This window comes from Dermacentor albipictus, chromosome 8 (genome assembly GCF_038994185.2).
Source record: "Dermacentor albipictus isolate Rhodes 1998 colony chromosome 8, USDA_Dalb.pri_finalv2, whole genome shotgun sequence".
NCBI lineage: Eukaryota > Metazoa > Arthropoda > Arachnida > Ixodida > Ixodidae > Dermacentor > Dermacentor albipictus.
This window is the reverse complement of record NC_091828.1, coordinates 49904127-49920625: the sequence shown is the minus strand read 5'-3', so window position 1 is coordinate 49920625 and position 16499 is coordinate 49904127. Positions and strand designations below refer to the sequence as shown.

Below are 16499 nucleotides of genomic sequence, written 5' to 3'. Positions count from 1 at the left end.
TACATTTTTTTAAAACGTCATAATAAATTGCACGCTTCATGTGGAGCACTCACCCTAACAACTCAATAAGTTTGCACAAAATCGTCAAAATCATTTCAGGGTCCCTTTAAGTGTTCAAAGGCTATTAGAAAATACTTCTATTTATGAAGTGCTTATTCGAAAGCATAAAATATTTGCACACCCTTAATCAAAACAGCTAATTCTTGGATTTATTTTCTGAAGAATGTGTCCTGTGCACAACTTTGTTGGTGAGGAAATTCCTTACGAGATACTGGCACAACTGTGATTCATAAAGAACCTTTACAAATGTCTGTAAATGTAAATGTAAATTTTACACAAGTACTTCTACAGATATATGTCACACTAGTGCTTCTTGAAATGATGATACATTGGTTGAAATAAAATGTAGGAATGAATTAAGCATGGGGCACTTTACATTTGACTCTAGACTTGAATTACTCATGTGTATTGGTTATAACAAATGACTTCTGTGCTGATAATGAAATTCCAACTGCCATCACTCAACTTCCCTTGAAGCCCCCCCAATACAATAAAATGCTAACATCACTATACCACATGCTTCAAGTACTAAAATACACACGAATAGCCAATGAATACTCATTAAACACAGGCATTTACTTGGTGCTCTGATGAAACAGACAGTGGAAAGCTAACTTATTGAACAATAAATTCCTCTAAAACCTACCAATCTGTAAACAAAAGGCGCAAATATAATAAGATCAGAAGTCTCCAGGATGAACCACGTATACCAATACCTAGAGGCAACAAATACACGAATGGGTCAAACAGAATAAGTTCATATGTACCAAAAGAGAATACAGGGGAAAAAAAAATACAGAGCTTAGAAAGCAGATCACTCAGACATCTGTAGTGTAATAATAATTATTACAATGAACATACATAGTTTGTAGGGGCATGCAAGCAGTAATTTTTTAGATAAGATTGAACATTGAATACCTTTCGCATAATGAAAAGCCACAATTTAACAAAGCAAATTATTGATTTTCCTGTCATTACGTAGAGGTGAAACTGTATATTTATGTTCTTGCTCAGTTGTAACGGCATTGTGTGGGTCAGTTTTCATAATTTCTTTTGCTCTATGTACTATGACATTCTGCGAAGAGATCTAGAGGAAATATGGTAACCCTCCAAAAAAGTGGTTTAGACACTAAAGGCAAATAATATCTCGACGTGGACTACTTAAACACCATTCCAAAAACATCACAACACTTGTTCCATGCCAAGAAAGGACTTAGTTTGCATCTGAGAAGTTTGCACCTGAGGAAATTGCATCTGAAGGGTCCGCACAAATGCCGTTTTAGAAATTCAAATCTCCCGCCACACAACCGGGGGAGTGGTGCCATTGCATATGCCATCACCGCCCGAAGCTGCCATCAGTGAGGTAAACGGCATTCGATAAATGGCGGCAGCACCGAGCCAAGACAGAGCAGTGGATTCGCCGCAGCAGCTGCTTTTTGGTCAAATGGTGTGAACCGTTTGGGCATCCCACAACATAACATGGACGTTGAATTTGCTGCTACTTGCAGTTTGTGCAGATTTCGCGAACCAGCAAAACCAGTCCAGCACTGCGCGATAACGAAACTGCTGAAACGCTAAAGTGTGGGCGGTGCAGAGTAGAGCAAAAGCAAACCCTTTCAACTGCCTGCATCGTTGTCAAGGGTAATTTCAATGAGTTCTTTTTTTCTGAAGATAAAATAGAACTGGAGAAGTAGCATTTTATTTCACCTCATAATACAATACAACAATGTTTTTTGCAATGAGTGGTTGAGTACTAGTGACATGATTTAAGTGAAGAGTGCTTTCGTCATTGGGCATGTACTTAAATGTGCCAGCAGAGTCAATCATGTCCTGCATTTTTTTTAGTTTTTCAATTATTAAGGCTCCGTTGGCGATAATATTGATGCCTTAAAGAGATTCTCAAGCACTAATCTATCCCTTTCACTTGGCTTAATATTTGATGCAATGTCCCTTCAAGAGCACATGGAGACATTTGTGTTACCTGCTGCTATCCAGCATGCTATGCGCCTGTAGATTTTTAATTGGCTCCAGTTCAACATGGTTGTCGACCTCCCCTACAGTATCATGGTGCTGTGCTCTTGTATGTCTGCTTAAGTGATGAGACTGCTTAAAAGACCTAGAGCAGACGGTGCAATTGTATGGCCGGTCATCTGTATGAATGCGCTCGTGCACCTTCAGGGCACTTTTCAAAGAGAAGCTCTGGAGGCATAAAGGGCACTGATATGGCTTTTCACCTGTGTGGGTGCGCAGGTGGGATTTCAGGCTGGCCTTTCGTAAGAAGCGCTGAAGGCATGTAGGGCATTGAAATGGCTTCTCACCTGTGTGGGTGCCCATGTGCTCTTTCAGGTAGGCCTTACGTGAGAAGCTCCGAAAGCACGAAGGGCACTGAAATGGCTTTTCACCCGTGTGAGTGCGCAGGTGGGTTTTGAGGTAGGTCTTATGTGAGAAGCTCTGAGAGCATGAAGGGCACTCAAATGGCTTCTCGCCTGTGTGGGTTCGCACATGGCCTTGCAGGTGGGTCTTTTGTGAGAAGCTCTGAGGGCAAAAAGGGCACTGAAATGGCTTCTCACCTGTGTGGGTGCGCATGTGTTCCATAAGGTTGCTCTTTTGTGAGCAACTGTGAGAGCATGAAGGGCACTGATATGGCTTCTGGCCTGTGTGTGTGCGCATGTGGGATATCAGGTTGGTCTTATGTGTGAAGCTCTGATGGCATGAAGGACACTGATATGGCTTCTCACCTGTGTGGGTGCGCAGGTGCTGAGTTAGATAGGTCTTTCGTGAGAAGCTCCAAGAGCATGAGGGGCACTGAAAAGGCTTCTCGCCTGTGTGGGTGCGCAGGTGGACTTTCAGGTGGGCCTTTTGTGAGAAGCTCCGAGAGCACGAAGGACATTGAAATGGCTTCTCGCCTGTGTGGGTGGACAGGTGTTTCAAAAGGTTGCCCATTTGTGCAAAGCTTTGAGAGCATGAATGGCACTGATATGGCTTCTCGCCTGTGTGGGTGCGTAGGTGGGCTTTCAGGCTGGCCTTTTGTGAAAAGCTTTGAAGACATGAAGAGCACTTAAATGGCTTCTCGCCTGTGTGGGTGCGCAGGTGCTCTGTCAGGTGGCTTTTTCCTGAGAAGCTCCGAGAGCATGAAGGGCACTGAAAAGGCTTCTCGCCTGTGTGGATGCGCAGGTGTGTCATAAGGCTGCCCTTTCGTGAGCAGCTGTAAGAACATGAAGGGCACTGATATGGCTTCTCGCCTGTATGGATGTGCATGTGTCTCCTAAGGTTGCACTTCTCTGAAAAACTCCGAGAGCATGAAGGGCACTGAAATTGCTTCTCGCCGGTGTGGGTGCTGGCATGTGTTTCCAGATGAGACAGTTTATCAGTCGTATAGTCACATAAGTGACATCGGTGGAGGCATCCTTGCTTTGAGTTGTCACATTTGGCAGTTGATGGAGAAATAGAAGGCCCAAGTGCTGCACAAATAAAACAAAAGTAAGCAAAAGTTAATATGTAATGCCAAAACACAACACAGAAGCCAAATTTACTGGCAAGCTTTATTTTCCTTTTTGTTTATTTGGGAAGTCTTCAGGGTCATTTCAAGTATGATGAAACCAAGAACTCCTAATGGTCCTTTTTAATTTACCCAATATTTCTGCACCTGAATACTTTGTGACCGTTTGTGAAGTCCACCAATAAAAAATTATTTTTTAGAAAGGCGAAAAATGACAAAGTGTATGGAGTGTTTGAATACTTTCATAGATTTTTACGACCCTTACAGAACAGTTTAAAAATACTTTGATTGAGCTCGCTCTCTCGTCCTAAATGAGCACTCGAGGATCAGAAGCCAGATTTGGCACTACTTGCAAAACTTGTTACAATTCGCTGGCACAACAAAACTGCCTCATAAGAGATTTAATCAGTGGGTTTTTTCTTGAGTGCATGCTGAACTTTGGCAACATTTACGTAAGTTGAGAGTGCAAGGAGCCAGCTAGAAAATAGCGTATTTTCCCCCGTATAACCTACCGACATGTAAAACCCGCACCCTCTTTTAGAAAATGCTAAGCGTGGATGGCTGGGCTAGTTGGTTGTGAATAGCATAATGAAGCATCGTTCCAGAGCACAAAAAAACATGGACGAGCAGAGAAGGACAACAAGAACAGGTGTTCTTGTTGTCTTTCTGTGCTCACCCATGTTTATTTGTACGCTGGAACGTTTCACATTTTCAGAATAGGCCAGAAAGAAAAAATTTCACCTTCTCACGTCTGCTCTTGCTCCTACCCCTTGCATGAGAACTGCCTCTTCTCCCCCCTCTGCTATACCATTCTATCTAACTTCCCTCTGGACTCGCACATTAGTAAAAAGATAAGCAGTGTAATCTCTGCAATGCTTTTGAGGGGGATCACGGATAATTACAGCTGCTAAGAGGCTAATGTGGCGACGCCCAGGGAACTGCAAAGGGCATTGTTCACATTCGACATGGTGGCGTCGAAACGAGTTTCTTGTGTTGCCTTTCCTCACTGCCTCGCTCCTGTCAGGCACACGCCCACTCTGAGCCACCCCTGATGCAGTGTGCCTAACAACAGTAGCAGCAGCAGCAGCAGTGGAAAAGTCGAAGGAAGAGGCAAAGCAAGCTTGTCTTAAAATAGAAATAGAGCGTATGACCCACAGAAACAACTGCATACAACCCTCGGACAGTTATAAAAACAGTATCCATTTGGAGATAAACGACTTGCCCATGTTTTATCTTCAGCCAGTGACTCGGTCCCACTGTTTTTAAAGGCGCTGCTGGGCCACTGATCACAGCTTATCGTGATCAAAGTTCTACTTTGCTGGCACTGTTTGCACTATTCGCTAACTGCTAAATGCAAGATGGCGATGCATACAGAGTAGGAGAATGACCGAAAATGAAGAAGGGGAGAACGGAGTTTCGACACACAGGCATGGGAAGACAGTGAACTTCCCCAGGAGACAATGAAAGTTTGATTAGTCCAGAACCTTGCCCTGAAGTGTGGCTTTGTGGCAACACACGCTGTGCTGTCATGAAGCCAGACCTCAAACTGAAGTTCCTGTCATCCGCACCCTGGCCCTGACCCTACTGTGAAATTGTTAAAATTTTTGGCGTAGTTTATACACACCAAAATACGGTAACTTTTTTACAAAGATCTAGCCCTTCTTTGCCCAAGAAGACTACTTGCTAATCTGGGCTCTTCTCAGTGCCGTCCTTACAGGCTTAACAATGTATGACATCTTCAGCTGAAGTTTTGTACAAGGTGAAACAATTTGACATGCACTCTACTCCACGTGCTCTGCTCAGGTGTTCAATGCGAGAACACCTCATAATGGTATTGACACATGTACTTATTTATTCTTTTCTCGGGGCTGAGGTTCACCCACTAACATAAAGTTAGTAATCGCTGCCTGTTTTTCAAGCAGCTTTTTGGATGCTTCGATGGATTCTTTTGCAGCGATGCTGCCTTACCTTCCGTGCTTCCTTTTCTGTGACATGTGGATGTAGTCGATAGTGTGCCTATGGGGCCTTCCCTGATGCCTCTCGCGAGCTTCACTTTTGACCGATGTCATCGTACTTTGACCAGTCACCGATAACCTGTGGTCAGCGACATCTAAACCAGATGCTATAAATGTCTTCGCAACGGCACCTTCCTTCAGTGAGAACAGCGACACTGGAATTTTGCTAAATCGCTGCCTGTTTTTTACCCAGGTAGTTATATTCAAGGTGCCTATAGCTTCAGTGCCGATGACTGCCTTTTGTTGCTTCTGTTTTGCCCGAACAGTGTTGTTGCTTGCTGTTTTCATATTTTCCACTGTTACGATAGCCTTCTCTCGAGTGGGGATGTTGTACTTAACCATGGACCTAGCAGGGTGCCTTCAGCAAATACATCAAAGTGAGATTATTAACACTACTACAAGTAGTGTTAGTGCTCAACGAGTTTACCTCCAGACATCGCTAATCTTTTTGCACAGTTGTTGGCCGGTCAGAAACGAATTGCATGTGACACTGCCAATATTAAAGGGCCCCTCACCAGGCACCACAGCAAGTTTTGGATATATGCTGGAAGTTGTTACGTGTCCTCTAGGGAGCGTTCAGCCATAAAAAAAATTTCAAATTGGCTCATTAATAGCCGAGATGAAATATTTCAGTGCCGTGAACCCGATTTCAGTAGGCGGGTTCCACTGCCAAACAAGATGCTCTTTCCACTTGCCCTGTCTAGCCCTTGCAAGCGAAATTCCTTCCCTGCGTTCTCCCATACCAGACCTCAAGGATCGCTTGACGCATACTTCTTTTTCTCATCACTTTTTTTTTTCCTGCACCACGCACTTCCTGACCACGTCACGTGCGAGTTGTTGTCTCGTTCACGCCGCGCACGATTTTGCTTGCTGTGCGCAAGGAAACATGACTAGCGGTATAATTCAGCGCTACACGAATACTGAGCTAGAACAAGCTGTTTGCAGAGCGTGATGATGCGCTGGAACACTGTAGAAAATGGCATAGTTTCGGTACCTGCACACGTGACCACACAATCGTAGGAACAAGCAGACAAAGTGGAAGTACATCTCTCTTGCTTTGGTGCCAAGCAGAACAAAAAACACGTAGACATTCCATTTGTGTTTTATTACTTCTCTAAACTTCAATTCGTCAATGCAAGCAACAGATCACACAGATAACAGATGTTGTCTTGAATAATTCTTAAAGTCATGTGTCACCACAAGCGATGTCACAGTGCAGACACGATTACGCATTCGCAGGAGCCCGACTATTTTACTGTCTCCGAGTGGATTTGCCGTGAGTGATGAGGGAAATGGTGTTCGGATTGAAATTTCATGCCTTTCTGCAACGCGTAGTGATGCAATTCTTTGCAAACACAATCGGTGGCACACATTGCATGCTCTGCGCTTGTTAGCTCAAAATGGCCCGACCTTGTGAGGGGCCCTTTAAGGAATCTTTTAGTTTGCACTTGGAAGTCCTTGAAACACGTGCACCTTTGCTCGAATCTTCTACAACAGCTGTTGATTGTTATGATGTGTATGACATGCTTAAATCGGAAATTGTCTCACTTAGGGAATTAGTGACTAAACTCACTTTATGATATCAAAAACTGTTCACCCCGGAACAATACTCTGTTGCACTGTTTACCAGAAACACGTGATAGAAATACTGTCTCTTTACTGCGTACTGTAACACAGGTCCTAACAGAGCATCTTCAGATAAAACGTCCAGATATTGAGCACTGTCATCGTGTAGGCAGATCAAAAGAAGGGCGACCATGTCCCATCATAATGAAAGTTTCTTTAGTTTAAGGAAAAAATTCGAGTTAATAAAATTTTACAAAACTGAAAAGGTCTGGTTTATACATCACTGAAGACTTATCACCAGATGTCCGAGCCTTAGAAAAGAAACTGTGGGACACAAATGCAAGTTCCTCTGATAATGGATCCGGAGTAAAACTACGCTATGACCACGCCTACACTGATGACGCGCACTACACATGGGACACTCGCGGCACAGCCAGTTTAAAGCGCAATTCTTGTCATGTTCCTACAACACCCTTTGTTTCTAAAGCCGAAGCGACTTCTTGTTGACTTCTGCCAAGTACTGGTAATCTAAGTATTTTGTATTTCAAGGTCAGAAGTACTGTTAACAAGTGTACCTTTATTTGCTCTTGTTACATCATACTCTCCCCATGTAGTGGCCATAACAGAGACCTGGCTGCATAATGGCGTGTTTGACTGAATTTAGCCCACTCAGCTAGTAGCAATATGGAATGACTAATCAAGTGGCAAAGGTTATGGTCTTGCACTGCTTATTCACTCAGAACTAAAATTTTCTATGTTCCCTGACACACCTAATGTTCAAGTTGCTTGGCATAAGTTCTATTTAAACAAACTGTCTATAATTATTGGTGTATGGTGTCGCGTGCCCGGTTCCTCATTAGAAGTTTACAGAGACTAAGCATGTTCATGCAGAAACACGACTTCGGCACCTCGGACTTTGTGTTCATGGGGGATCTTAGTGCACCGGGTATTGACTGGTGAGCCCCGAGTTGCACTGGTCGTGACCGTTCTATTTGTAGAGAACTTCCTTCTCTTTCGTTATCTCTTTGTCTTACTCAATCGTACAAGCTCCAATCCACAATAATTCTCTCCTAGACCTGGTTTTTCTCAGTTGTCAGCTTGTCCAAACTGGCTTTTAGTGCAATATTTTCAATGGCATTTCTGACCACAAAGCTGTGCACGTTTTCCTTCCCTATTAAATGCAGTCTAATATTACACAGTTTTTCAACTTCATTCATGCTAATAAAACATCTATAACAGACACTTTATATTCTAACTTTGATTCCTTCCAAGTACTTGGTCTACATGGTAATGACACATTAATCTACGCTATTTGAGCGGTCCGTAAAACTGTGCATTGATCATTTCGTTACCCTGAAGACTGAAAAGAGAAATCCTAAGATACCATGGAACAATTGCTGCATACTGCAAACATCACACTGTGTTCGTCGTCTGCGCCGACTGAAAAAGGCATGTAATCCTGACAGTATCATGCGCTTTAACACTGCTAAGGAAGAAGTGTGCATCAAAATGCAAAGAGCTAAAAACCTTTATTTTCAAGCTGAACTACCAGGATTATTACACTCTCACCTGCCAAATTCTTGACTTCTATCACACCAACTAAAACTGCTGCAGTTTCCTTTATATTAGATGGCATGGCTCTTTCAGACCCCTCTGATATAGCTAATGCTTTTAATGTCTACTTCTAATCAGTGTTCATGCATGACAACAACTCTTTCCCACTGTTCATGAATACTAATCCTGTGCTCTCTATCAGCAATGTGGTAATCAGTGAAAACAGCACCAGAAACTTTATTCTCAATTTAGACACAAAGAAATGCAGTGGTCCAGACAATATTCAAAACAGCTTTCTGGTAAGATACTCTCTCTGGTGTTCATGTTACTTAGCAGTGATCTTTCCCAAGTCCTTGACTTAGGCATCGTGTATCAGTCCTTGAAGCTAGCCAGAGCCCTGCCTTTGCATAAATCTGGTGAAAAGCAATTTTTTTCTAACTATAGACCTATATCGCTTACCTCCAATTCCGGTAAGCTACTGGAGCATATCATACAGAAGCATATAACAAAGTACCTTGAATCGAATAACCTCCTCTCTAACATACAACATGGATTTTGTCGTGGTCTGAGCACAACACAACTGGTTAAATTTTCACATGACATTACTAAAAACCTTGATATTGGCAATCAAATTGATGCATTATTTGTACACTTTTCCAAAGCTTCGAAACGGTTATACACAACAAGCTACTAAGTCAACTAAACGTAATTTGAAATAATCCTCGACTGATTGACTGGATAGCTAGCATTCTTAATTCTCACTCTCAATTCATTTCATTTATTTCCACTTCGTCCTCAACTGTAAATGTAACATCAGGTGTTCCACAGGGCTCTGTTCTAGGACCTTTGTTATTTTTACTATTTATAATTGACCTTCCAAGCAATATTAAGTGAAATTCCCGTCTTTATGCCAACGACTGCTTCCTATACCAGGTCACTTCTAGTGATCACACCTTACTTCAGGATTCCTTCAACTGATTTTGCACCAGGTGTACGGACTGGCAGATGCGCATCAACTTTAAAAAAACTGCAGTAGTGTCATTTAGGAACAGCTATTTTCCTTCACAGCATTTGTATGCTTTCAACAACACAATAGTTCTTCAGGCACAGGTGTACAAATACCTTAGAATTATCTTCACACACAACATGCAGTGGTCACAGCCCCCCCATATTGGGTAGGGAACTCTCGCTTGCATCAGCTCTCACTTTACACCAACTTTTCTAGTGTTTTTTTACCGAGTGCTCAAAAACAATTGTTTGCATCGGATCCGTGAAGGCATCAGGATTCTATCGATACCATATTTGACCACAGTGAGTGGATTTCCCACGAATTTACTGTCATTATCTTCTCCTGAGAGGTGGCGCCCTCGCTAACCCTAGGCTTACTTTTGCCTGCAGCTGGCCTTTTGGAGGCCTGGTATGCTTAACTTATTACTCAAGAAGGCGTATCAAGTGGTGTGGGGAGGATACCTCGCTGGAAGAAGTTACTTAGGATCAAGCTTGACAGTCTGTGGGGGCCAGAAGAGTTGGTGCCAAAACGCACATGGATGACCCTAATGTGCCATCGCCACAGCCGGGAGCATGTCGTGGCAAACCAAGTGGTGCTGCAGTAAAATCCAAGGTGCTACGAGCAGGAAGGATGCCCTGGATGCCCTCACTTCCTCGAGATGATATCAAGATTGCGATCAGGAGTGCGAGGTGGAATCAATACCTCGAAGATTGGCGCGATTATGGTGGCAGACGCAATACTCGCCGCCACTGGCATCAGCCAGGAAGACCTATGCCAAGATACTCTGTGCCCGAATCTACAGCAAATTATTGTGGTTGCCAGTACTCCCAAGCGCAAGAATGTGAGCCACTACATTGGGATATGGCTGATACTCATCTCGGGCAAGGTACATGAGCTGAGTGCCTAAGAGATGGCCCCAAACTCCACATCCAAGGTGGTAATCCGCAACATCCTCCTTTACGATGGCCCTAACATCACCGATGCCAAGATTATCAACATGAATAATCCACTCACCTTGGCAGCCAAGAGAATAGCCCAAACCACCAAGGTCATTGTCGCATTCGATGGGCATTGTGTACCGAACTTCGTCAAGTATGGACCGTTACTCATACAGTGCTCCCTCTACAGCAAGCAAATCGCGAAGTAAGTTATAGATGCGGCCACCTCGGCCATCGTGCCATGTGCTCCACTCCCCGTGATGCGATTTGCTGTGGCTGTGGTGCCCCTAGCCCCGACAAGCAGCATCAGTGTACCCCCATGTGTAAACTCTGGTGGCCCGCATTTCACGGCTAGTAAAGACTGCACTCAAAAGTTCAGGATCCCATGCATCGTTGTCACAGTGAGCACATCAAGATGGTCGGTGCCATGCCACCATCCCCTCAGTGGCGCTCCGCATACAGCGTGGACGAGTTCCATCGTTTGTCCACACCAGGCGCTCAGTGCAGAGGACACTCCCATTCTAGGGGCCACCTGAGCGGTCGTTCCGGGCACAGGGGCCATTGCACCTCTAGGAGACGATACGGCTCCCGCCCCGGGTCCAGAGGACAGGCATGTCCCCGGGGATGCTCTGGTTTTCGGCTTCGCTCCAGCTCCAGGCTGAGGCACGACATGTCACAGCGGACCAGGTCCCGCTCCCACACGCCCACTACCCTCAGAAGCAAGACAAAGCCAACATCATCTCGGGCTGACAAGGTCCTAGGGGGACGTGAGGCCCTCAGAGGCGATGACCTGCCTTGTGATTCGCACCATGCGAATGAGCTCAAGGATTTAAAATGAGCTAACGAGCAGTTGAGGAAAGAAAACATGCAAGTTAGGCAAGAAATAAGCAGGCTAGCTGCGGAGATGGCGCAGATTAGGAAGTCCACCCTCCTCGACGTAACCCGCCCTTGTCCCAGTCCCCATGGATACCTCCGAGGCATCCCATGGCTCTAGCCCGCGCACGCGTTGAGCAGCAGAGAATAGACAGGAAGATGAGACTATAAAATTACTCTCAGAACTCAAGAATGCTTTCACCAGCGTGCAGGCTAGCTTGGTAAAGGTCCAAAAAGCTATAGTGCACCCCAAAATGGGCTTAGGTGCACTCAGTGAGCGCATAAGCGAAGTTGAGGATGTCGTTGCCAGGAGAGAACCCAGGCTGGCTCCTTCGCAGGCTACAGCACAATACAGTCAAGCCCACTTATAATAATATTCAAGTGCCACAAAAATTCCATTGTTATAATCGCTAGTTGTTATAACCGGGTTGCATGAAAAAAAAATCCATATGGGGGATGGCATAGCTGTTCCGAGAAAACTATAATGGCGGGGAGGCCAGTCCATCTCCCCACCACGTTCCTCCATCCAGCTTCTGATTGTGTTAACTCGTTTAACTATTTAACTCTGCTTCCTGCACGCTCTGATCGCATGTTGTTAACAAGCCGCAGCGATCGGTGTTCAAGAATGGCACTGCCATAACAACTGCAAAGAAAGGTCACGGGCAGCAAGTGACATACAAGCTCCGCCGAGGCATCGCTTTAGTTGCCCCAAAACGCGCCTTTTAAACAATGCAGGAAGGTTGCCATAGAAGCATCTCAGCTTGAGAAACCCAGAAGAAACGCTAGAGCGAGATCGCCACAAGCATCTCGCCACGTACTTCTAACTGGCTTGCACAAGAAAATCGCATGTCCGTCAGCCTTGCTTGCTTTATGTGAAACTTGCCGACATTCTTCTCTAAGGCATCCAGGAGCTCCACGTAGTGAAGCAGAAGGTCCCTCGCAAAAACAAGCCCTAGAGGGACTGAATGATCTAAAGGACCTCTCGCGGGGACAATGTTTAGGCAGCCTACCCTACCACGTCAGAGCTGCCATCGTGGCCATTACATTCGTGATGATCGCCTCATTGGTTTGCAGCACTTTGTTTCCAAATCTACAGCAGTACAATTTCTTTTCACCAGCAATGTTGTGCATTGCCGATGATCAGCGAGTGGATCAGCCATGTTCTTTTTCGACAGCAAGTCAAACGAGGCTGAAAAACAACGTGGCCAGGAACGACTTCGAAGCAACGAACAAAGACAAGCACGGGCGACTTAATCCGTTAGCAGAATTGCGCAGAATGAGAGCCATAGAATAATGAACCAACTGTGAAGGCTGAGTGAGCAATCTGGAAGCAGTGCCATCAGCGCAGCTGGCATGGTCCATTCGTGTTTCGGAGGGTGGCACGGTGCAGAGAGCTATGGGCGCAGCCCTGTTCCTGTTTGGAGCGGTGGAAGGGCAACGCGAGAGATGCATGCGGGGCTGGGATGCATCGCTCACGGAGAGAAGCACGCAGTGACAGTTGGAGTGGCAGGCGATCGTGCAACGGCTCTTAGTTTACTTTTTTTATTTTCAAGGATTTCGCATTTCATTACCTTTTGGCATGGACACACAACAGCCAGACTTCATCGTTATAACCGATAATGCAGCTTGGGTACATTGTAATTAGCGGGTTATTTCCCCATAGAAAACATACAAAAGTTGGCAGTGCAGCAGCTTTTTATTGTTATAACAGATATATTGTTAAAACCGGTATTGTAAGTGGGTTAGACTGTATCTACTAGCACCACCGACGGTGGCCGCGATTCTCAGGGCCGCCTTAACCACTCAACCCTTCCTCAGCCTAGGCATGGATAGTGCGGAGGGTTTCCTAACAAGAAGCTGCTGCTGCAGCAACATTTAAGAACCTTCGCAGCTAAGCCCCAAATCATAGCTATTCAGGAAGTTGCATCTGGTACCCCCTTCAAACTTGCAGGTTATCTATTAGTATCCTCACACTCATAAGGTAGGAGAGTTGCTACCATAGTCAACAAAAGGTACAGTTGCCTCTTCTGCGACCTCAGCGCATTTGGTGATGGCATCGAGTGCGACATGACCGAAATCCTCATGGACCCACCAAGAAGGGGCCTCAAAAGAAACAGCCTCTTTATACTCAACGTATACTGCAGTCCCAGTTATCACAGGGCGAGAGCAAACTCTCCCCTCAAGAGGGCCGTCAGCCTGGCAAGTGGACGCGCCCTTGTCGTTGTTAGCAATTTCAACGCCTCACACCCATGTGTCATGGGGGTACACCCATGACACAATCAGGGGACGCGAGCTGTGGCAAACTGCGATGGAAGCGGACTTGACCGTTACCACCGATAAGGATTTCCTCACTAGGAGAGGCAACCCCACATGCCGGGCACTACCCGGACCTCTCTTTCATCAAGAACGTGGCAGATGATTGTCAAAAGGCTCATAGGCAAGTACCTGCCAGCCGCGGATAGCTCTGCGCCCACCCAGTTCCCAGACTATGCGAGGTGTGAGGTGCCGAAATTGGACCAGGAATTTACTGTAGCCGAGATCCGACAGATCCTCTTCTCCCTCAACGATAAATCCACCCCTGTCCTGGATGGCATCACTAACATGATTCTCAAGAATCTCGATGATGAGTCAATCGGCTTCAGCACTGAAAGAATTAGTGAACTTTGGCGCAGTGGACAGCTCCCCACACAATGGAAGACGGCCTGCATGGCACTCATCCCCAGGAATTGACAATCTAAGATAAATTTCCCGGGCGTCCTGGGTCGGTAATGTCACAGAGCATGCCCTGCACAACCGGTTCACCATGCACATCGAGACCAACAATATGTACACCCACAATATGATTGGTTTCAAAGCCAGCTTCTCAACATAAGATGCCATAAAGCTGATAAAGCATTAGATCATCGACCGGAGGACAGAAGATACCGGAGCCATCCTTGGATTAGACCTGGAGAAGGTCTTCAAGAATATCTCAGACGAATTCATTCCCCAGTCTATTGCTGGCCTCGGGCTCGGGAAGAGGGCCTACGACTTCGTTCGATCCTTCCTTAGCCAGAGAAATAAATGTAAAGCTCAAGATTGAAAGATACGTCTCGCAAGAGATGACCCTCAGTTCACGTGGCACACCTCAGGGCTCAGTCATCTTGCCAACATTATTCAACGTCGCAATGATCGGACTTTCCAAGGAACTTTCCAAGATTCAAGGACTTAACCATACCATCTACAAAGATGACATCACCATCAGGTGCATTAGCAGCAGCGACGGCCAAGTTGAGGACACTATGCAGAGAGCCATAGATGCGACTGGGCACTTTGTCCACCCCACTGGGCTCAGATGTTCTCCATCCAAGTTTTAACTGCCTCTCTACAAGAAAAGAGCCAGAGGCGGTGGCCATCATGATTGGAAACCAGCATCCAAAAGCGAAATATGTACGACTTTTCATTGGTGACAGGTCCCCTGTGCCCAGAGTGGACTCACTCCGAATATTGGGGATGTATATCGAGTCTAACGGTGCCAATGGAACCACACTCAGACAGATCACTTCCAAGGGAGAGTGCTCTCGGCCTCATCTGGAGGCTCACCAACAGGCAATTGGTCAACAGGCACCACGAAATCAAGGAAGACAATCTCATCCACATTATACATGCTTTTGTGCTCTGCCACCTTTCATACTCAGTGACCATGCATGATTGGCATGTTGCAGAGAGGAGCAAGCTCATTTCCCTCATCAGAAAGGTCTTTAAGCTTGCCCTCAGCTTACCTGGATGGTGCTCTGCCGCTTTGGATGGTGCAGAGAAATGGTGTTTAAGCACCAAGCTATCAACACCCAGCACCCAGTCTATCAACACAAAGACTTCAACTTCCTTAGAACCGCAGAAAAAAAATTTTTGAAAATGTGAAATTTGGAGCAAGTCAACCATTTCCTGTACATCCCCTGATGATATCTCACAATTTTTTTTTTTCGGGCAATACAAATTTTTGTGCCATCCCAAGAGATTCGTATAGAGATACTACTGTAAATATTTGCACTACTGAAATGTACTGCAGCTTTGTTAGATTTTATTTTTGCATTTGTTTACAGTCGCCGACTAATATGAGATTGTCTCCGGAAAATTGGGCATTCCAAAAAAAAAAAACAACGAATTCCCACAAAAACATGTCACTTTATTTACCGAGCAGCTTAAACAACTTGACAATATGTTTCTGCAGGGTGCTATGTTGTCGTGCCAATGGATCAGCTTACACGTTAACAAAGCTCATTATGTGGGTTAAATTTCCCGCGAAAAGAAAAAAAAATCTTTTTTATCCCACGTTTGCTGTGGGATGACAACGGGTCAACAAATAGGCGGCTGCCCCTGTATGTAGTGCGGGGCACCAAAACAAAAATAGCGGCCGGGGGAGCAAGCCAAACATACCGAACGCGATTTTTTCCTTCTCGTGAGTACATTGCGTGCATTGAAACAGTTTCTTCCATATCAATAATGAATAATAACACTAATATCGGCAGGTTTGTGGCAATAACATAGCCATGTCCACTTTGAGGGGACAGAAACAGATGGCCGCGCTTAGCTGCCAGTGACATAGAAACACATGGCGGGCATGCTGCGGAAACTGCGGCATTTGTCTTCACTGCTATCCTAATACGGCATGTTTCCGCTAAGGGTGGACGAATATCTTAGCTGTGTTATAAGCGTCGGCATATGAATAGGGTACAATTCCAAGGTATCAGTGTAAACGTGGCTACTATTGTTGCCGCTCGCGATTTGTTGTGTGCAAGGGCCAATTGATTCGGTGAGACATTTTTCAACCATGAAAGGTGAAATCATTCTGTCTTTTCAGGGTTTGCACTATGAATTACATAAAATCAAGAGATGGTTTCTTTTCGGTGGCAAAAAAATTTCTACTTTTCTGCAGTGCACCCTCTTTTGTTAAGAGGGCAATCCATCAGTCAGAGGAAAGAAAGATCCATACATATTTATTTAAT

The 16499-nt window shown here is 45.2% G+C and overlaps 1 protein-coding gene across 2 annotated transcripts in view; it reads right to left on the bottom strand.

Annotated features, from left to right (window-relative positions):
* Positions 1 to 1737: 1737 nt before the first annotated feature.
* The window catches only part of LOC139048766 (zinc finger protein 84-like), a 33399-nt gene continuing 18637 nt past the window's right edge, over positions 1738 to 16499 (bottom strand). For both annotated transcript variants that reach the window (XM_070523352.1, XM_070523351.1), the window contains exon 4: positions 1738 to 3521. In XM_070523352.1, the coding sequence (XP_070379453.1) occupies positions 2038 to 3521 (1484 nt within the window). In that variant the 3' untranslated portion in view covers positions 1738 to 2037. The remainder of the gene's footprint in view (positions 3522 to 16499) is intronic.